The sequence below is a fragment of the Pavona decussata genome, unplaced genomic scaffold (assembly GCF_977016875.1).
Source record: "Pavona decussata unplaced genomic scaffold, jaPavDecu1.1 SCAFFOLD_190, whole genome shotgun sequence".
NCBI lineage: Eukaryota > Metazoa > Cnidaria > Anthozoa > Scleractinia > Agariciidae > Pavona > Pavona decussata.
In genome coordinates, this window is record NW_028145599.1 from 1,599,810 (window position 1) to 1,622,500 (window position 22,691).

Consider the following 22,691-nt stretch of genomic DNA (forward strand, 5'->3'; position numbering starts at 1 on the left):
CAGCCAATTAGATTTCTCCGCGTTGAAAAATATAAATGGCGGCAAACATTACCACGGTGAGAATAGATCAGAATATTTACTTGTCAGACTATTGTTTACGTGTGTATTTCATTTGCCTTCATTTCCTTGTTCAGTTTGAATAAGTTGAGCTGTTTTGCATCGATAACACGAGCTAAGAAAATATGCAGTTCGACGTTCGAAGGTAAGCTGAGAGTTTGCATTGCCAGCTCTTGCTCATGTGTCAAATTCAACACTGAATGTTTAAAGCTTAAAATTCTGCTCAAACGAACGTGAGCAGCCACGTGTCAAAACATGCCGGTTCGTCGATTCATACGTGGGAAAATTAAACCGGTGCTCTATTTTTGATGACAAAATCTTGAAATGCCGCACTTGCAGTAAGATGTTGTCAACTATGGTCCGTGGCATAAGAATAAGCGTTAGCTTTTAAGCTTAATTCTTATAGAATTCTATAGGCTGAAGCTTAAATTAAGCTTACTTGAATTTTCAGCTTTTGTAATAGAACAAGTCTACCTTGTTATTTAGCGTATCTCAGCTGGTTTCTATGGAGGTCGACTAGCAATAGAGTTATTTCAGTAGAGTTATGACTTAGAGTTAGAGTTAACGACTGCCAAAATCCTGAATTCGAGATTTTGGACGTCCAAAATCCTGAATTCAAGATTTTGTACTGCCAAAATCCTGAATTCAAGATTTTGTACTGCCAAAATCCTGAATTCAAGATTTTGGACTGCCAAAATGCTGAATTCAAGATTTTGGACGGCCAAAATCTTGAATTCAAGATTTTGTACTGCCAAAATGCTGAATTCAAGATTTTGGACTGCCAAAATGCTGAATTCAAGATTTTGGACGGCCAAAATCTTGAATTCAAGATTTTGTACTGCCAAAATGCTGAATTCAAGATTTTGGATGGCCAAAATCCTGAATTCAAGATTTTGGAAGGGAGGCCAAAATCCTGAATTCAAGATTTTGGACGTACAAAATCCTGAATTCAAGATTTTGTACTGCCAAAATCCTGAATTCAAGATTTTGGAAGGGAGGCCAAAATCCTGAATTCAAGATTTTGGACGTACAAAATCCTGAATTCAAGATTTTGTACTGCCAAAATCCTGAATTCAAGATTTTGTACTGCCAAAATGCTGAATTCAAGATTTTGGACTGCCAAAATGCTGAATTCAAGATTTTGGAAGGCCAAAATATTGAATTCAGGATTTTGGCAGTACAAAATCTTGAATTCAGGATTTTGGCAGTACAAAATCTTGAATTCAGGATTTTGTACGTCCAAAATCTTGAATTCAGGATTTTGGCAGTACAAAATCTTGAATTCAGGATTTTGGCAGTACAAAATCTTGAATTCAGGATTTTGTACGTCCAAAATCTTGAATTCAGGATTTTGGCAGTACAAAATCTTGAATTCAGGATTTTGCAACTCTAACTCCACGCTATAACTCTATGAAGATAACTCTAATAGTAGCCGTCCCCGTTTCTATGAGTTTAATTCAAATGGCTTCATGACTGGATCCGGAATAGTAAGAATACAACGTTTAAGGCAAACAATTAATTGTAAAAAGTTAAACCACTACTCAACACTGAAGGGTTATCCTGTATAAATATTCGATTATATATATATTAGGCAGGTGTCTTAAATCTTTGAATAACCAGTTTTACAACATTATGATTATTTTTATATTAATATTTTCAACTTTCGAAAATTGATGTAGGTTACTCCACAAGTTAATTTACAAACAGACTAGAAGAAGAAAAAGCCCTGTATAATATTCTAAAACTGTGTAAGCTGACAATAGTCCAAAACCACACAAGTTCTTTGACAAAAGCTGGGGGTGTCAGTTAATGTCTTGATTGTGTTATGTTTGGGAGCAATGATGCTGTGTTTACATCGTAAACACTAGGAAGTTTTTCTAACTTAAAAGAGTGCTCACTATTAGTGTTTGAACTCCTCTTTGGGAGATATTAATTTTTATTAACTGGTGCAACAGTAAACATCAAGAACAGGTGTCTCTTTTGGAGACACACATCATTTATGGTTTTACTTATAAGGATCTCCCCCTCCACCTTGGTTTGAACCTCTGAGCCATTTTGGCCAAATTCTTTATTTCCACTGCTTCAAGGAAAGCAGAAGAATATGGTATATCTGGGTAACATTTTATGCAGTTCTGAAAAACTACCTCAATAATTGAAAAACATAAATCTAAACTCAAAGTAAAGTTTTGAGCTTTTTCAAGTTTTTGTAACTGTAATGTCTAGTTAAATTTATTTATTTTTATGGTTTGCACCCACCACCAATTTTGTAATTTTCTGTACTGTAAATATAATGTACCTTAAACTGTATGTTTTACATGTAACTGTACATTGTCAGCCAAGAGAATATTAAAAATTAAAAACATATATCAAATATTAGTATACATGTACATCATTTGAAGCATTTATTTAATTCATTCTCCACTGGAACATTACGAATTCCCAAAATGCTCAGCTCCCAATTGGCTTGATAGCTCAGTTGGTAGAGCAATACAAAGGTATCTTACTGGTATCATCAAGGTCATGGGTTTGAATCCTGTTTGAACCAGATTTTTTTTTTCAAGTTCCTCACTAAGTTGCATAAAGATATTTGGTCTTGCTTTTATTAAATTTTCACCTGCAGTTATCAATTAATTTTATAAAGTTAATAACCAACCTGTATAGTTCAGGTGATTCTTTTTATACATGTATCTACTTAATTAGGCTAATTGCGACATACAGCTGTAGACCCTTCATTTGTTTGGATCACTTATTTAGAAAGCTTCATGAAGCTGATTAGAAAAGGTGCTGACTGACTGAGCCTTTGTTGGGTTAAACAGTGCATTTAGCATTTCTAAGTTACATCTGGTCACTTGGAGTGCAAAATGCTCTTGAGCTATACATGTACATAGTATATAAAAGCTGGTTTGTTTAAAGAGAGCAAACTTTGCTGTTGCAGATTTGATGTTTACAGAAAAGTTCCCAAGGATTTAACTGAACCCACATTAACAGGAGCAGTTAGTAAGTTCTCTGTTTTTTCTCTTCTTTTTGAACCAAAACAAAAGAAATCAGCAAATTTGTAAATTGTTTAAAAGAGTGCCCCACCCTGCCTCTTCCACCCCAACCCCCCCCCCCCCCCCCCAAAAAAAAAGAGAAAATAGACCATTTCTGAGTTGCTGTGAAATGTAAGCCAGGCTAAGTGCAAAGCTTTTCATGAATATGACAATTAGTTTTGTTGGCCTACATGTATGAATGAAAACTAATTTTCATAGTCAAATCTTTAAGCTTAGCCTTGCTTTCATAATGAGGTTCACAACAACTCGGAAATGGCCTATTGCCTCCACCTCTAAAAAAAGATTCATTTTGGGTGACTTTTCTCCTTTGGAATCTGGAGTTGTTTCGCGGTAGTGCAGAGTTCCAACTCGTCTGCGCTTGTACACATAAATAGCGAGCTGGTCTGCCCCCTGCTAGTTGGGATTTTTAACCATGTTATTTTCAATTTAAATTATTGGTTTGTGAGGTTTAATGTTCGGCCTGTGCTATAAACACTGCCGAGGGTAAAAAAGGTTATTTATTATTTTTTTTATAATGATTATACTGATTTTTATAGTTAATTTGTTAACAAATAGTAAGACAGATGATTTCCAGTGTAAACCTTTGACAAATCCATTTACACTGTAATTTTCTACAGTGTTGCTTTACAATATTTTTTCTTACATGTACATGTATTGATGAAACTCATTCCTTGTACTAAATTACATGTGGTAGTTTTAGATTAGCTAGTACATGTAGGTAAGAGCAGAAATCGCCTACTGCTGATTGAAGTCTTGTTTTTTAACCTCAACAGTCTCCATATGCAGTGCCCTTTTCATAGTGTTTCTGTTGTTATCAGAATTCTACAGTTTTATAAACACAGAACTGTAAGTACCATGGAGTTTAAGACCCTCAACATTTACATGTGATCATTTTGAACTTGAAAATGGTATCATGATGACTCTCAAACGTTCGATTTTATCATTAATTTCTACTTGCTTAATAATGTTATTGTTGCAAAATATTACTTCTTTTGGCCATAATTTTTACTTTTTGATAGCCTTTGAACAGGCCTTTCCAAAAAGTACCATAATATTCATCAAACACGTGAGGCCTAGTATTCAAGAGTAATAAAATTTTTACATCATTTTTCCTTTTTTTCTGGGCACAAAGGAAATTTTTACAGCTACAGTTGTATATTGTAGTACCTGTATGTGCATCAGAATCCTGTCCTCTATTTGTATAAAGAATCAGTAAACTGAGATGAATGGAAAAAAAGGTCAAAACAGTCATGTACATCCCCGATATTATTATGTTTGGTCATGTGCCATTTTTGCTCATGTTTAATATCTTAATTCCCCTTACTATAAAGTTTCAAATTATTTATTCTTTGCAGAACCTGCTATTAAAGCTCACTATCTTTCTAAAATTGTTTCATGCTAACAGTGATTTAAAATTTAATATGCACATTCTGTGAATACAAGGCTATCGCTGCGCGTGTTATGGTGTTTTTTAGAAAGGCAAAATTATTGTAGCAGCAACATCACTGTATTTCTTTTTGTATTTGATGATAGAATTCACAGATAAGATCAGATTATGGTTTTTGAAATCACATGGAGTACATGTACATGTATGCCACTAATTTGCTCAGCATTTGGATTGATGTATTTCTTGAAACATTTATGGCTTCTGGGCATCTGTACTGTTACTGTAGTTGTTGAAATGTGGATAAGATTATAAATGTACAAGTTGGTCTTCAAACCCTCAGTCCAGAAATCCTGGAAAAACTCATGATACATGTAATTTACTGTACATATATGTGTAAATTACTAACTTTTACTTTCCTTTACTTTACAAAACATGACTGTTATATTTTAAAACTCTTTCAGTGTTAGCGAACTGTTTGTGGATAACCCAACTGAAAATGACAGACTAGCTGTGAAACTTAACATAACCTTGCCAAGAATGAGGTGTGAATGTAAGTACTAGGAGAAATTAGCATCCAAAATATACATGTACTTGTATACTGGTATATTGATACTGTGTACAAGTTTTCATTTTCATACATACATATATCTGGGTCTAAAATAGCGTGGTTGAATTTAATTTGTAAAATGAAAAAACATTTAACAAACAAACAAAACAAAAACAATAATCTCAAAAATGCTGGGAAGTTTGGGAAGTTACTATTCAGTAGCTGTGATTATTAGAGATTAGAAACTGGCAATCTTGAAGAGACAAGTGCTTTTTTAAAGGTTAAATTTATAACTTCCTCTTTATAACAGTATTTATATTATTATTGTTTTGTTTTACAGATCTTGGTTTGGATATACAAGATGAAATGGGAAGGTAAGGTAACTGCAAGCTTCATTGTAACTACAACCTACAGTGTACAAAGAGGGGCAGTGCTAAAAGCCGGAATCCGGAAAACAGAAACCAGAATCCAGAATCCGGAATGGGAAACTACAATATGGAAACTAAACATAAACTGCTAGCGAAAAAGTTGAATGTTTAGTTGGAATGAAGTGATGTCCTTGTCAAACGCAAATTTTTTATTTTTCGAGTTGTGACACCAGAGATAAAGTTCTAATTCATTCATATTTCCCGTCAATAAAAAATGATTGTTCCCACGGTTAAAAAGTTTCAAAATGATCGCCCACGCAATAAAGATAATCAAGTTGATGGCCTATATCTTGCTTTTAAAACTATATTAAGATTTCTCGAGACCACAAATATCACCAGCTACAGTAAATTACGTTGACTTCACAAGGTTTGATTTTGTATGGCCAGCAGATGATCTGTTTTCAGTTTGCAGCTTGTTTAATTACACAACAAAACACTAATGACGAACATCTCACAGCAACATGACAAACTGGGTAGTTTGAGAATTATTCAGTATTTGTGGGTAAATCGTAAAGAATAAATAAACAAATAAATTGAGACCCGGAAAAAAATCAGTAAGCCGACCAAATGATTCTCAACAGTTTGCTCCTCTAGTACACTTAGGCTCCAATCTGACTTACCTGGAACCTTTCCCCCCTCTCTACCTGTAGTTTCAATGCTGAAATGGCCTTTTTCAAAACAAGTTGAAACAAGTATCCGGAAAATGGATGAAACAAAAGAGGAAGAAAGTGTGTAATTACCACTTCTCAATAATTATATTGGAGAGTTCGCCATCTGTACGGCCTGAAGGCCTTCGTATGTTAAACAATCTAAATGCAATGTCTTTACTAGTCTTACAGTCCTAACATAATTATCTCTGAGGAGACCTCTCAGTATAAGCCCGGGGGTTTCTTGAGGTCTCCTCGCCACTTCCTACTTCTTCTTTTACTATCATTATTCACTGTAAACATATGTAAGATCCTAGTCTATTATTCACTGTAACTTTCTATGAAGGTATGTCGTGGTGAATAAATAAAATAAAATAACAAAAAAAAAAAAATAAAATAAAATAAAATAAATACATGTTGTCTCTCACATTGTCTCCCCCTGTTCCATAAGACATTGCGTCCTTTTGAAACAGGGTTTTTTTTTATGCCATCAAGTGATTAAGTTTTTTCATTTCGTATTTTTACCCCAAGCCATATATTTCACCATTAAATATTTCTTTTCCCATTATCACAAACTTAATATTAACATTTCTGGATTCTGGATTCCAGATTCCGTTTTCCAGATTCTGGATTCCGGCTTTTAGTGTAATAGATCGATATACCAGTAAAATGGTTATAGGTTAGGCCTAACCAGTCTGCAGTCTGAAAATGTCACATGCCACAGTCTGGTGCAATAAACTGACTTGGCTTTGGTGGTTGTACAATATAAGTTACTCAATGACCCAATTGTGTGTAAAAACACAATTGGGTTTACCAGTTTCCAGATTTCAGCTGCCTTGCACGTGTACATGCAAATGTTCTCACAGCGTTACAGTGAAATTGAATTTACAGAACCTTACTCATAAATCATCATGAATCTACAAACATTGTGCCACATGTGATGGGACGTCAGTTTGTTGTAAAAGGCAGTGACTTTTCTCACTTGTTTTGGAATCTTTTGTTTTTAATGGTGATTTAATCATGCTTCATATCAACAGACATGAAGTAGGCTTTCAAGAGAATACACACAAACAGGAAATAAGTAATGGAGGTAAGCGAAGCCTGAATCTGCAGTTAGAAACATAATCTCTCATCTTTATGCTAGGCTTACAGTCAATCCATGTCACACGTGACTGGTATTTTTGAAATTTCAATGGAGTTTTGAAATTTACATGTCAGTTTTGAATATCGCCAATGAGATTTCTGAGCTTCCGTAGAAAGTTCCGTAGGTTATTGATGGTATAAAGCTATGAATTTTTTTTACATTACAGCATTAAATACATGTATTTCAAGAATAACAATTGTTTCCCAAGTATTTTGAATATCTTTTTCAGTTTATGTGTCTTTTTTGGAAAGATTTCCAGAGAAATGTTCAACATTCCATTCAAATGCCAGACATTACAGCTGTACAAAGAGGAATTTGAATGTTCATTTCATTCCCGGAAATACTGGTCACACATGAAGTGGATTGACTGTAAAATATACCATCACAACTACAAGACAGTATTCCATTGAGCATCATTCAAATCCTAGCAGTATGCAGGATGCTTGTCCCATGAACCTAGTTTGATGGCCTTAGCTCACACAGGTGTCCTGTAGCTCAGCGGTAGAGCATCTGAACTAGTAATCAGGAGGTCTTAGGTTCGACTCCTGATAGGAGCACTTAGATTTCTTTTTGCTGAGTATGCCTGTGTCACTGACTTCAAATAATACATCATTCTCATAACTTGTGTAGTACTGCTACACTAGCAGCACTATTGTCTCTTTCAAGCCTTCAAAGGGAAGTGTTGCAATATTGTGTGTCAATAGGATTGTTTTAAAATATCTTCTATGGGGAGAAATTGATATTTCAGACTTTTGCTGTGACAAATGTAAAGCAACTTATATGATCACTTTGTAAGCCATTTTTCTTCTTTAGAGAAAAGCACATTTTGGTATCTTGGTTGTTAGGTTTTTATACTTCTTGAAATCTAGCTGTTGTTTTATGATAATTGAGAACCAGCCCCAAGCTCTGACAAACTCCAGAGTACTGCAAACATTTGATTTTGTATTTGTCATCTCCTACACTGTAGAGTGTAACCTATCAGCAAAAATTTCATGGTACACATACATGTATTAAATGCAGTTCACCTCTGTCTCTTCGAGGTCTGTATAAAAGCAGTTTCAGGTGTACAGTACTTACAGCTGTACATGTATTAAAAGTTCTCACAGTATTTTTAAGCCTGACAAATTTTGTTTTGGCCTGAGAGAAGAAGAAAGTATGAGAGCAAATTAAAATGCAATGGAGGAGCAAAAGAAAAGAAACAAAAAGTATCTGATGACTTAAAACTTTGCTGGTAGTCATGTACTCAGGGCTTTCGTTGAACTTTGATGAAGCCAGCTCCACCAAGAAAAAGGCCAGTCATAAAATAAATAAAGTTCCCCATACGTGTTGTCTTTTAGTGATATTTAAACTTCAAGTAGCCTGTTACATGTACCTACATGTAATGACAGCCCTGACTGTACTTAGTATTATCTAATCATGTGGTGCAATTATTCATTGATTAGTTATGTGTTGTACGACTCAAACAAGTTGTTCTTTTGACTGTACAAAAAAATCCACATTGTAATCCCAACATGTGATGCAAAATTCATATACATGTACATGCATATATGTCATTTTAAACCTTGTTATGATAAAGTTAATTTTCATGATTGCAGTAATTTGTGTGTGTATTTTGCTCTGACTCACAGATGGGTGCATCTTCTCTGGTCAGTTTAACATCAATAAGGTATGAATGCATGTACACTGTACCTTTTAAGTGTAAACTTGTTTGGTTAAAGAGAAAATTTCAGGTAATGGGATTGAACTAGTACCTTCCTCAATGTAAAGGCATCACCTTGTACAAATTCCTATCCACTGCAACCTTTGAAAAGCTGATAATTGCTATAATGAGACACTTGATTAAGGTCACAGTGTTAATGGCTTCCTAATACAGGACTATTAATTTAACTGACTGTACTGTACAGTGTATGTAAAATCATTATTTTCCTTGCCTCAGGTTCCTGGAAATTTCCATGTTTCTACCCATGGAGCTGGTCAACAGGTATAGTGAAAAACAATAAAACAGATTATTAATTTTTGTCCAAGATGGTAATCCTGAATGATTTGTCAAAATATAATTCAAAGTCCTGTTGATATTAATTCAATTTATTTTATGGATCATTTATCAAAAGCAGTTTTTGTTTTGTTTTGTTTTATCCACAGCCAGGTGATCCAGACATGGCTCACATAGTTAACTCTATTAACTTTGGAACAGAATTGAAGGTAAGTCAATTGTTCAATGAGTAACTCATTTGAGTCAGCTGAGGTTATCTGTGTTCTGGTTCTCTTTCATTTGCAGTATACATGTTGGTGTTCACTTAAATAAAGTGTTTCAGTCAAATTATTTTATATTTGTTTGTTCACAAATTTCTTCACGCAATGGACTTACAGCTGTCTACAGTGTAGCCACATGTAGTTGTTTATGTAAATACTGATTGAAACAGTGCTTTTGTTAGTAATGATGAATCCGAAGTATTGTTTATTAACAACAGGCTTTTGTTAAGTTGTAATCTTAGGACACAAAAATTCTTAACCTGAGATAGTTTCTGCCCTCACGAATCTTGGCCCAGATTGCTACATGTACATTGTAAGGGAATCCCATTTTTGAGACCTGTCGAAAACATGATGTTCCTCCAAGGGTTTTCTTGTTACAGCTGTTACAGTGTAACATTCTGGACTACTGTAAAACTGTTGTGTTAAAAGTAATTTTCAGTTAGATGAATGGAAACAAATTGTTTCCCCCGTAGGAAAAAATTCCAGGTGCTTTTGTTGCACTAAAAGGACGGGACAAAAGCGATGCAAATGGTAAGTAAAATAATACAACCTTTGTTGAATTAAAAAGCTGAGTTTGTGATTCTTTGTGTTTTGTGTTTGTTGGTTTGTTTCTGTCTGTAAAGTAATTGCATGCAAACATGCCATCTTAAGAATATTGATTTTGTTTTGAAGGTCTGTCATCACATGATTATGTATTAAAGATTGTGCCTACCATATATGAGAAGCTGGATGGAACTACAACATTTACCTATCAGTACACGTGGGCTTATAAGGTCAGAGATTCCTTCTTCATGTACACTGTACACGGAATCTTTTTATACGTATATGGTAATTGTGCAAAGCGAAGGAGATGTGTTGTAGGAGTTGGGAGATAACTCGATCACTCGCTCACTTGGCCATAGAAAATACAGCTGTACATGAAGAAACTATCGTGTCCACCTTGTTGGCTTTTTCTTTTTTTTTTTGCTTTAAATGGGAGCCTGTATGGAAGTTCAAATTAGAAAAGTGGAGTAAATTGTAAAGTATATTGAAGTATTTTATATTTGATAAATTTGCTTTTCATAGAAAACATTTCCGCGAGTTTTTATTTTTTATTATTATTATTAGCTTTACCAAAAAAAAAGTAAATACGACACTACAATACTAAACACTGCTTACATACTTTACATAGTTACAACACTAACGATACTTCCCATACTTATATCATTAACTATATTTACAATTTCTAACAATACTTGCAATGATCTCAATACTTACAATACATAAAATACCATTGCTACTTACAGCACTAACAATATTTACACTACTTACAATACTCACAATACTTTGATTGCCTTATTATTGTTTTAAGTTATTTTTTACAATTCTTTACAAAGAGCTTGACAAACCAGACGACAATAGATAAATAGATGAGTAGAATAAATGCCACGATACTTTACAAACAACAACACTAAACAAAACGAAATGAACTTAGCGATATTTGACAAGCTGTACAATATCCAGACGGTAGAAAGATCTCGGTGAGTTACCTTTTTGCATAGGCTTTATAGGCTGTAGCCTAGGGCTAGGAGATCCTATATTATTTCTTACTTGCACAAAGTCACAAAACTTTGTCCTTTATCTTTGGAAATCTTGCACAGAGGAACGTGCATTCAGCATGGGTTATTTATCGTTTTTTGTGATAATTGTCCGTTATTTGTATTGTATGTTGTAGGATTATGTATCTTATGGACATGGAGGCCGCATTTTGCCAGGTAGAGGACTGTCGCTTATGTGTAATTATTATGGAAACCTATGAACCTTCCAAGGATCTGTTTTGTTCTTGTCAATATCACAGCAATGAAGTGATAAAATGGAGAGATGTAGAGAATAATTAGGTGACAGATAAAACACATTCATTTGTTAAGTCTGATTCTGATTCGTACCAAACAAGAAAACGAAAACAAAGTAACAAAACATCTCGCCATCTGCTGCTGCTGCTGCAAAAAAACAAACAAACAGAAAAACAAAAACAAAACAAAAAAACAAATTAAAAAAAGAAAAATGGGGCCAATACCCCCCCCCCCCCCCCGCCAATAGTTTTCCCTGTTTCCAAGAACCTTACTGGAATGGAACAGACTTCCAAGACAAGTAGCTTTGGCAAAATCGCTTGAGTCTTTTAAGGAAGCTATCTCTACGATTTATTAGTCCAGGGTTTGTACATTTGTTATTATTATTACTTTTAGTTATTAGCGCAGTTCTGTATATTCAGTACTGAATTTGGACTTTTATAGAAAACAAATAAATAAACTGTAACTTGTTGTACGTTTACAGGTTTTGTTGTTGCCAATTTCCTGATAACTTAGTCCATAGATATGATGTTTGTTATCAGCAAACGCAAAGTCAAATACAAACGGGTTTATCAATGAATCTCCCTGGACGTTCTGCACTCAAGTGGTAGGCACGGTTGATGATCAGAGCATCCGCGAAGTGACTTTTTTTCGCCTGTTGTTATCCAACAAAATAGAGTTGCCGGTTTAAAATAATTATATCTGTTTCTGAAAATTTTCAAGAGGAGCTTCCGTGTCACATTGCTTTGTATTTCAGCCATTTGGTTTCGCTATGATCTCAGTCCTATCACAGTCAAATACGTGGAGAGACGGAAGCCGCTTTATCATTTCATCACAACGGTATGGCTTCTTAGTTATAGTTGTATTTTAAAGCAGTTCCTTACTTAGAAACCTGTTAATGAGCCGTCTCCTTTCGAAATGTTTGAGCTACTTTTGTTTCAAACCTATCGACCAGCTGAAATCATGTGTTTTTAGTGGACACTTGTCTGTTATAGCCCCGAAGACATGCCTCATTTGTAGGAGTTATTGTGAACATCCTCGACAAAAGTCGTTGTGACATTCCTTTCAGTAGATGCCAATTTTGCTCTGTAGACGTGATGGGTCAGGGGCACCCAAAGGTTCGTGTCTGTGAAATATCTGTTCGGAAAGACATAACCCGCCTCAGAAATTCGCCTTAAATTGTGAAGAAAAACAAGCGTTATTTTAAGCGAGTGATCACCTTGAACTTTCGCAACACTGAAAACATAATCTGTTTTGGTTTTTTGAGGTGCAAATCAAGCCAACAGCAGCTCTTAAATTCAGGGAATAAGATATTCCGTTCCCTAAAATTTTCTGCAATTTAAATTTCAGCTAAAGATTCCGAAGAGATGAAATTGTGTAAGCGTTCATATATTTGCCTTTTAAAAGGCCTTAACATGTTGTAATGCAGGAAACAGCGTTAAAAATTTTTGCTTTATTGTTCTCGTTGGGTTCCTCCGAAGGGTGCGCGAGTTTTGGTCGTTTGAATTAAAACGACACCAACACTAATAAATCCTTTGAAAGTAGTTGGCGAGAACATACATGTAGAATACATGTATTTTTATTTCTCGTAATCAGTTTTCCAGCATATTTCGAATTGTTGTTGCAACGTCGACACACACCACCCTGACTTTTACGTTTGCAGACTTCAGCATTTTTGTCATCCTCGGAGACCCAGGGGCAGCTAGTCGGGTGGAATGGATTTTCGTGGGCGAAAGTGTACAACAAGAATGAGAGAGAGCAAGAACGTTCTTGCTGAAACTATCGCCCATGAAAATCCCTTCCTCCTGAATAGCTGCCCATGGTTCTCCGAGGAAGCATTTTTGTGTGAAGTGGGCTTCTTGCAGAATAATCAGTTTTCTGTGTTCGTAATGAGCAGCGTCATTTCGTTGTTTGTTTTTCAGGTGTGCGCTATCGTTGGTGGTACCTTTACTGTGGCTGGCATTATCGACTCCATTATATTCACAGCCAGTGAATTGTTTAAAAAGGCTCAACTTGGAAAGTTAAGCTAGTTTAGGGCTATTCAGACGGCGCCTTCGATTGACTGTATTCTTGAATTACCTCACTACAGAAACTTTAGGCGACGTCAAATTTTGATCACGAAAATTTGGTGTCGCGAAAAAGAAAGTGGCTGAGATACATGTATTAGATTTTACTAGATGAATTGTAATTGTTAAAATTTCCAAACTGGCGAAAATTTAGTGTCGCGAAGTATCGTCCTTCCAAAATCGCGAAATTAAGGGTGCATTCGATTGACCCTATTCTGGAATAGGAATACATACAACAATGACAAGAAATCCCTCATGAGAGGTTTTACGAGTCACTGGAGTACAAGATTGCTCTAGAATTAATTGTCATGTGTCAGCGAAAGTTTGTAGAAATATCTTCCCAAATTGCTTAAAAAAGGGAAATTTAACAGCTATTTCGCTTATTCTTATTCCGGAATATGATTAATCGAACGCAACTTAAGTTGGCGAGAAGATAACCACTCATAGGGTACAAAATGTAAATGTAAAAATAGTGACTGTTCTCAAACGCAAAGTAAGTTCTATATGAACTGTAGTACTTGCTGATCTGACGTACGGTATCCATAATGTGTTCAGAATTCTGGTGAGTCCAAAATGTCGATATGAAAGGCTTTTAACCATTCATCGTGCTTTCGATGCCTACTAATAATGAAATATTTTTCTGTGGTTTTTTTGACTATGCGAGGAAAGCAGATTATAGCAAGGGCTATTGAAATCTAAAAGAAAATTGGGGGTAACCACGCATTTTTTTAGAGATTAACTAAGCAACAATTATTGTAAAAAAACAGTAAAATACAAAGCAATGTATAGCGGTTTTTTTCCAAATTGAGGCTTTATTATCTCTGAAAAATGCATGGTTACCCCAAATTTTCTTTCTGGATACCAAGAGCACTTGCAAAGTTCTGCTTTTTCTGCACAGTTTTAAACCGCGCAAAAATATTCCTGTATTAGTAGGCACCACCCATACGAAACCCGAGCACCTCGAGATACGCAGAACATATGCGCAGTAACAAAAGTGGGCATCTTCCTTAAATGGAGCGAAATTTTCTGATTGAACCATGCAAACCGAGTGGACTGACTCTTTCCGTTCTTTATTTTCCCCATCCCCATATCTGTACCAATCTCAGGGGAAAGTGGTAGTATGTGATAAACTGCAAGTTTCAAACCGAAAAGAAAGGGACCCACCTTGAAATGTCCTGTGTCAGTTTCAATTCAAAAACCTAATTCTATCATTAATCTACACTTCTGCTTAGGTTGCTTTCCATTGAAATATTTGTTGTTTTGTAACATTTGTCAGGGAATTTTGTAACATTTTAGCCACGACAGTGTCAACTTATTTCGACATTGACAGTTTTTTTTAATGTAATTTAAGTGGGTTTTCAAAGGAGGTTATTAATAAATTTATTGTTGTCGTAGGTCCATTATTAGACTATAATTCTGATTCCAACGGAAAGTTTTAATACTTGTTATTTAGACTTCTTAGGGTTGCGGTACCGAATAAACTGTATGATGTTAATTCCAGTCTTTCTGTGTTTCCAGTGTGTCAGTCTTTCTACCAACTGAAAATTAAACAGCGCGAAGTAATCTCGTACCCATAACTCACTGCAGGTTTGGAAATGTGAAAATGTGATAGATCTGGCTACGGGATTAATAGCGAGCTTCTCGCCAGCGACTCAAGCTTAACAACTTCATGCAATCGCCTTGAAATGCAAAGCGCCGGCAAGAACAAGGATAGAGAGGTTTTATTCTCTGTTATTGTGCCTGTGTTCCTCATCGTTTTGTATGTAAGGCGTAATTTAAGAACAATAAAACGCGCGAGAGTTGGACACCTACATGAAGGGTGGATGGGATGAGGTCTTACGTCGGCACGTAAGCACCCACCGAAAAAGGAGATTTTATAAAAGTTGCTGAAAGGCGATATTAAAGGTGAGCGGCCAGCAAGCCAAAACGATATACAGTCAACTCTCTCAAAGCGACCACTTCTCGTAAGCGACCACTTCGTAAACAACCGTTTTGTTTCTCAGTTAAAGACTGTTTCAAGAGCTCTCTCGTAAGCGACCTTTCTAAGGGACCGCGACCACTTTTTAGGCCAGAAATTTGACATATTCTTTTGTTTTCTGTTTCCGGTAAGCGATCACCCAGCATATTCGCGTATGATCTGAGTAAATAATTACTCAGAAGCAACAAAAGTTCAATTTTTAATGACGCTACCCCGGACAACTGACAGTTTACAGACAGAGAAGATTACTATAATTAGATCTGTAGGTAAATGGGAATTGTTACAGTGATCTGTTCCAAAATGTTACACAAAGTTTCGTCAGAAGAATGGATACATGTGAAAAAATCAAAGAAATTAGTTTCAATTTGCCTAACTTTAGCTGCTAGGGTAATATTTTTAGGTAATTAATTTATCAGTCCAGCATTATACCGCTCTACTTATTCCTCTTATTTAGTATTCGCAAAAATTTCAACGAGTTCTTAATCGTTTATTATTAAACCAGAACTGAATGGCAAACTGATTCAATTCGCGTTAAAGTATTTGTTTAACCATCTATTAATATGTTAATATTCAGCTCTAGCCTATTTAAATATCCGCGTTCACAAACTGATTTTCTCTCTTGATAATGGAGTCAAGATGACTCCGAAACGTCGAGCCTTAAATCTCTCTGTAATTTTTGCATGATTTTTAAAACTCGTATTTTAGAATTCTATAGATCACAAGCTTTTTAATTACTTTTAAAGTTAGTGGCTCTATTTAGGAGTCATTTAGGCTTTTGAGGCTCTTTTCTCTTTTGCAGGGCCCTTATTGATATCAGCATTTTTATGCTGAATAGGTCACCCTTGTTAAATAACAAATAACATTTATTAATATAGGTCAGTTTCGATCTATTAAAATTCTTACTTGGCTCCGAGGTTTGGGGGGATAAGACAAAAGAAATTATACGGAGGTTCATATATGAGTGATTAATTTCTTTTGTTTTATTCCCCGTAGCCTCGGAGCCAAGTTAGAATTGGCCTTATCACGGTTTTCGACGCCATTTTGACCATTAGGCAAACAGGCTTGAAATAACAGTGTTTGTATGGAAATCCGATGTCAAATAAGTTAATAAAACATCGCTTGTGAAAAATTCATGAATTGGAAACTTTTGGCACTAGGAAAAGGATTTTAAGAAAAAAATTGGAGGGATGTAGCTGTGCCAGAAAGCGTCCAGTCGTGTTTTGAACTTTTCATACATTTGTCTGTAAAGCGAACCAGCCGGTAACTGCTACTAAAAATAGTTCGCGGGAAAAAAAAATACAGGGAAATGTATGGAAAGTTCAAACCACGACAATAAATTTGAGCGCACAATAGTTAATGGCAACTTGCTCGTTGTTTTTCATTATCTACTGCCAACATGAGAGTGTTAATCAAAATTCTCTCTGCCTCTTGTTTTGAGGCAGCCAGTTTTCGACAGCCAAAGGCGTCTTAATACTTTCTACGAGGTAACGATAACAGCACTAAACGGAGTTGCCCTTCAGAATTACCAGGCTGGAGTTGGCTTCATAGAGTTGTCGCAAGGAAAGATTGAGTTCCAGGCCTTCAACAGGAATGCGATCAAATACATGTCAGACGCAAGATGTCGATCGCGACTGATGCTGGTTCTTTTCTCAGCTGCCGCCGTTTACAACTGCTACTTTGTCGCAGCCTATTCTTAGACACTGGGTGTACTGTCACTCTTGGAAATGCTGAGTAGACCGAGAAACTCGAATGATATTCTAGTATAGTAGGACAGGATCAAAGAATGCTTTATAATAGCAACTGTTTATACAGCTATTTCAATTAACGTTGTCGTATCAAAGTATAAAGCTGTAAGACAAGACCTCAAGATTCTGTGGATTTTTTTTATGAATAAGTTCATCAAAATCAGCTATGCCTCGTCCGTCCAGTGAAGATATGTGACGGAGAGCCATTTGGATGAAAGAAATGTTAGGATATCAAGTGGATGAGGTGGCAGCCTCTTTGAAGATGTCTTTAAGCTTTGATCCGACAACGTTAATTGAAATAGCTGTGTACGTACAACATTAATCTCGAAAGCATTCGCATGAAATAGTTTGTTACTAAAGAAGTACTTTTTCAGAAACCTTAGAGACCTAGTGGTTTTATCAGCACGACTTATAAAACATCACAAGATCTACAGTAAACACCCGCATATAAGAACAAATGGATTAAGAACACCAGGCTGAAATTTGGCCAATAAAGCCCTATTTTTATAAGAACAAGATCAGCCTGAAAAGTTCAGCATGTTCTTATAAAATGGGAAAAGTGTCACAATTACATAAAAAACAAGTGATTTTATGTTGGCAGTCATGACTCTGTCAGCTGTCAAGTGGTTGTATTTTTGTATTGAGTACTGTACTGATGTTTCTACTGTAATTGATTTTTCTACTGTAAAGTACCCGTATTAGTAATATAGAGATTTAAGAACATTTTAAGAACACTTTGAGGCTGATTTGTCACTAAGCACCCGTTAAATAAGAACCCGATCAGCCTGACCTCCGAAATCAAGTGTTCTTATATGCGGGTGTTTACTGTATTGTTTATGCATATAGTGCGGAATTGATTTTCTAGTATAGGGGCAAAGAAGATCAAATTTAATTAGTATGGGCTGTTTTGGAAGATTTACTTGGAGGATTTTCATTACTTTTTGTGACCCGGGATAGTTTATGGGTGACTTAAAAACAAAGCTACCTATTTAACTATTCATATCTATGTTGAATTGTTTGTTTGCTTACAATTCAAATTCAGTTATACACATGCAGAGGATCCATTATCTGGAACCCTTTAATGCCACATTATAAAAACCTCGACTTTTCAGTTCAGGCAGGGATGATATTTTGATTGTCTATTAGGCTGTATAAGTGTTATTAGTGTTAGTGATAAAATGGTATCAGTATTATTTTTGTATTAGAATCGTAATCGCGTTCTACGTAGAAAGAACGCATTCCTTATACAGATTGGCGCCGAGATTGTATGGGAGAGTCAATCGAACGACTGAATGAATGGATCTTGGGACGCGTATCTGGCATCCCCAGCAGATTTTGCAGCTCCGGCGGATGACGTCATCGCCAACTTGGCAAAGAGCCTGGGATCGAGATCATCGAACGCACTCCCTAATCTTTGACTGTTACAAGTTTTTTATGTTGTTGTATAAACACGATCTCACTGGATATTGCTTTGAAACCCATCGTGTATAAATAAAAGTTATGGTGTTGTATGGAATGGTACACTGTCAAACATTTTTCTCGGAAACTTTAAATACTAGCGGAACTGATGATCCAGTTTAAAGGTCACCTTTGTGATTGGTATGTTTATTGTATTTGTGAGAATGTAGTTAATTACACTTGATAATTCAGAGAATTTGTTTTCAATTATAGTATTATTCATTTACAGGAAATTTTTTTACGCTAACACAATTGATCTGTTCGGATTCTTAAGATAAATTTTTAAAACCAACATAATTCAGGGAATTAAACTCCCCCGATTTACGAGCTGTTGTTGGCTTTCCGAAAATCAATAGCTGACCATGTTTTGCTCTCTTAAAGTGCATCTGCTTGTGGCTTCGTCGCTACTGAATAAGAACATGCTTATGCGTTCTGTGATGTACGCATTTTCGTGGACCAAACGGCGTAAATGTAGGACGCTGAATGGGCGAGGAAGCTTAGGCCTTCCAGACAACTGGGGTGAATGCGATACAAAAAACAAACAAACAAGCAAACACTGAACAAACAAGCAAACAAACAAACAAATAAACAAGCAAACAAACAAACAAACAAACGACTACGAAACTCCAAAAAAGAAAAGTCTGCATGCTAAACTAAATCCACCATACATCGCAGTTTATCGTACTTTGTGCAAGACTATACATTTTCTAAAATTGAATGTTTGGTTTTATGTGACTTATTTGATGAGGGAACTTGGCCAATGTTAAGGGGTTTAAAAGCTGACTTTTTAAGCTCTAGACCAGGCTCAATAAGTGAACTTATAAAACTAAACATCATTGCACTTTAATTTATTTGCTACCAAATTCTCAACTTCGAAACCTTAAGCAATTTTGGCATTTAGTTTGATTTCCCGCAGTATTTAAATCGAGTTTTGGAAGCTTGGATTGAGTCTCTTATTTTGAAGAAATCTGATTGGGTGAGATATTGTGACCGGCTGATTTAATTGTCAACTCCATATCACGCGTTTAGGTACTAAATTCGGGCGCTTTGATTTTAGGGATCCTTTTGGAGGGGAGGTGGGAGGGAGGGGGACGAGGGGAAACAGAAGCCACTATCTCAGCTAAAGTACAGTATATTTCCCAGGGATAGACTTATTTGTTAAAAACTAACTTATCGGATAACGGAGTTTCAGAGGTTTGATTGGCTTAGCGGTCACGGTATATGAGCCATTATACCATGTCCCATTGAATACGGTAAGAGAAAGCGTCAGGGGAAAAAGAAAATATCACTAAATCAGCAAGATTAAGCAAGTTTTTGTGATTGTTTTTATGAAACAATTTAATATTCCTGTTGCGCTTGTTGGCTCAAGATGATTTTAGCCAACTCGACGCTGCGCGCCTCGTTGGCTATCTATCATCTTGTATCGAAAGCGCGCTCGTGGAGTAATTGCCACAAACGTTAAAACGGCCACCTTCTTTATTTCCCCCTCTCCTTCAATGTTGATGTCTAGTAAACTGATGTGAAAGAAAATTAATTAAAACTGTGAACGGAACATTGAGGGATGGGGAAGGGGAATACGTGCTTTAAGGTGAGATCGCGATATATGAAGTGTGTTAGTGCAGCTCTACAACCGTTGTGACTACATGAGCGTGTTGCTCATGGAATGGGTGCCTCATTGTAAGGCTCTATACTGATCACTGACGCTAGGCTTGAAAGACTCGCCGTCCCTCCAAACTAACCCACAATTCCTGAAGGAACCGAATTCGTGACCAGGCTCCTCACAGCTTTTTTGAGTCTGAAATTGGAGGAGTATGCTTGATTGAATTTTCTCGGAACTTGACCGCGTACCGATGAATAGAGCCACACCAACGCATTTTGGATGGATTAGACGAGCTATCTGCTTTCCCGAAAAAGGTAAGAGGATGCCTTCCAGTTGTAATTACAGTTCACACAGGTTTTTATTGATAATAATAAGGCGTCCGTTTATGTTCACCATATTTAACTCCTAATCTGAACTGAAGATTTTAATCTTATGACATATGGGATATGATAACTCTATTTTCGTTTCCTTGTCACATACCAGGGTTTCTTATCAGTGGTAGCTAACTTCTGTGTTCTGTGTTTGACCAAATCACGGATCAGTGACATGTCTGGAGGGAGAACCGAAGTCGAACGTCTTCTATGCAGGAAGATTGAAGTGAAAGAAACTGGAGAGCATGTAACTGTGAGAGATACTTCACATGCAAAAGCAAACCACTACATCATACAGAGCAGACCATACTTCCCTAAGGAAAAGCTACGCACTTACATCGATTGTCCTAACTTCTTAAATTTTGCGCGAGGGCTGTGTGTTGCCAGCCTGTTCGGTGCACTGGTTGTTCGTGGTGGGTCGAGAGCTATCCCAATCTTTTTCCTCGTGGCTTGCTTGTTGTTTTTCATTATCTACTGTCAACACGAGAGGGTGAATCAAAATTCTCTGCCTCTTGTTTTGAGGCAGCCAGTTTTCGACAGCCAAAGAAGTGGGAATTCTTTCTACGAGGTAACTGTAACGGAACTCGACGGAGTTGCTCTTCGGAATTACCAGGCTGGAGTTGGCTTCATAGAGTTGTCGCAAGGGAAGATCAAGTTCCAAGCCTTCAACAGGAAGGCGATCAGATACATGTCAGACGCAAGATGTCAATCGCGACTGATGCTGGTTCTTTTCTTAGCTGCCGCCACTTACAACTGCTACTTTATGGTAGCTTACCATTAGACACTGGGTGTTACAGTCTGAAATGCTGAGTAGACTGAGAAACAAACTTGACAAGTGATATTCTAGTATAGTCGAGGTCTATAGTAGGACCAGAGAAACGAAATTTAAAATGGCTGGCTTTTTATATATACGTACAGCATTAATCTCGAAAGCGTCTGAGGAAGAAGTTTGAAAAATCATTTCAGACACCTTTCAGACCCAGAGGGTTTATTACTTCTTAGAACAGTCATCTCGAACTAAAAGCAAGATATTCTACATGCTTATGTTACAAAATGGATTTACGATAGATGGGAACGCAAACAAGACGAAATGGGACAGTTGTCATCTTTTGTCACGCATAACCTTTTTGCCACTCTTTGTGATACAGTAATTAACAACTTGTTCGAATAATTAGTTGACTGAGAAGAGTTATCACCTGACAGTAGAGAAATTAAATAAATTGGTCTAGAAACTCTTAACGTCTTGGTTGAATCGTTTGTTTGCTCAAAAGACATTTCTCGGAAGCGAACTGATGTTCCGGTTGAAAGGTCACTTTCGTCGGATCGATCCAAGTGTCGATTTTATTATTTGTAAGAACACTTAACTCCACCGGATACGTTATGAAGTATAAACTTATCCGCACACAGGACATTTTTGTGGGAACGTTCAAGGAACTGTGTACAAGTCATTCCTCTTGAATTCTGAAGAGCACTCCAATAGGGACGTTAAAATTCAAAATTTGATCATGATTGAGCTTGGACTGTATACTGTGCAATTTTTGGAATCATTCCTGGTCCGGTATCGCCGAATTTTCTACCACTGTACAAGTTCATAGTTTCAAGGAAGTTCACTGAGAAATGCATACTCTCTGATCGTGCTGTGTGACGTTTCCAAGAAACTGTTAAACAGCACACTCATACCGTAGGATATAATTGCTATCTCTATTAAACAGTGTGAAGGAAGAGCTTGTAATCAGTTGTAACAGATCAAAAACTAGTTATCACAATAGCCATACCCCATGTTTTGTCGATAAACTTCTTTAAACAACGCTAAGAAAAACTCTAGGTCATTCAAGGACTTTGACTTTAATATTGAATACCCACGGACATGCCACATTTTGTTGGGGATGAATTTTACGTGTACCATTAGTAACCTGTTAACTGATCTCAATTCAATAGGCCATTTTCATGATGGCGTCAATTGACTACAACTACCAGAATTCATTTCGTTTTCCTTTTCAAATTCAAATTTTGTAATCCCAGTGGACAGCAAAGAACAATAGCTCTAATTAGCATGAGAAAACAAAAATCAGAAGGATTCTGGTAGTTGTAGTAAAATGACGCCATAGTGAAAATGTCCTATTGATCTGAT

At 36.3% G+C, this 22,691-nt stretch overlaps 2 protein-coding genes and 1 pseudogene across 4 annotated transcripts in view; all 3 read left to right on the forward strand.

Moving 5' to 3' along the window:
* LOC146462284 (endoplasmic reticulum-Golgi intermediate compartment protein 1-like) lies at positions 1 to 14,908 on the forward strand. 2 transcript variants are annotated; one of them, XM_085085795.1, is made up of 15 exons: positions 1 to 56; positions 135 to 202; positions 2,993 to 3,054; positions 3,881 to 3,953; positions 4,956 to 5,044; positions 5,382 to 5,415; positions 7,154 to 7,206; positions 8,889 to 8,926; positions 9,197 to 9,241; positions 9,403 to 9,462; positions 9,987 to 10,044; positions 10,186 to 10,286; positions 11,228 to 11,267; positions 12,100 to 12,182; positions 13,265 to 14,908. In XM_085085795.1, the coding sequence occupies exons 2-15, from the start codon at positions 183 to 185 to the stop codon at positions 13,370 to 13,372; spliced, it is 864 nt and encodes a 287-aa protein (XP_084941921.1). In that variant the 5' UTR covers positions 1 to 56; positions 135 to 182; the 3' UTR covers positions 13,373 to 14,908. The 2 variants fall into 2 exon arrangements, with proteins under 2 accessions (XP_084941921.1, XP_084941920.1); XM_085085794.1 differs by lacking the exon at positions 1 to 56 and having other exon boundaries at positions 63 to 202.
* A 1,834-nt stretch (positions 14,909 to 16,742) lies between these two features.
* On the forward strand, positions 16,743 to 17,522 carry LOC146462285 (uncharacterized; annotated as a pseudogene).
* Positions 17,523 to 20,369: 2,847 nt separating this feature from the next.
* The window catches only part of LOC146462286 (uncharacterized), a 2,550-nt gene continuing 228 nt past the window's right edge, over positions 20,370 to 22,691 (forward strand). The window contains exons 1-2 of one of the 2 annotated variants that reach the window (XM_085085763.1): positions 20,370 to 20,503; positions 20,673 to 22,691. The exon at positions 20,673 to 22,691 is cut by the window's right edge and continues 228 nt beyond it. In XM_085085763.1, the coding sequence (XP_084941889.1) occupies positions 20,736 to 21,341 (606 nt within the window). In that variant the 5' untranslated portion in view covers positions 20,370 to 20,503; positions 20,673 to 20,735 and the 3' untranslated portion in view covers positions 21,342 to 22,691. The remainder of the gene's footprint in view (positions 20,504 to 20,672) is intronic. The other variant, XM_085085764.1, reaches the window with a different exon arrangement.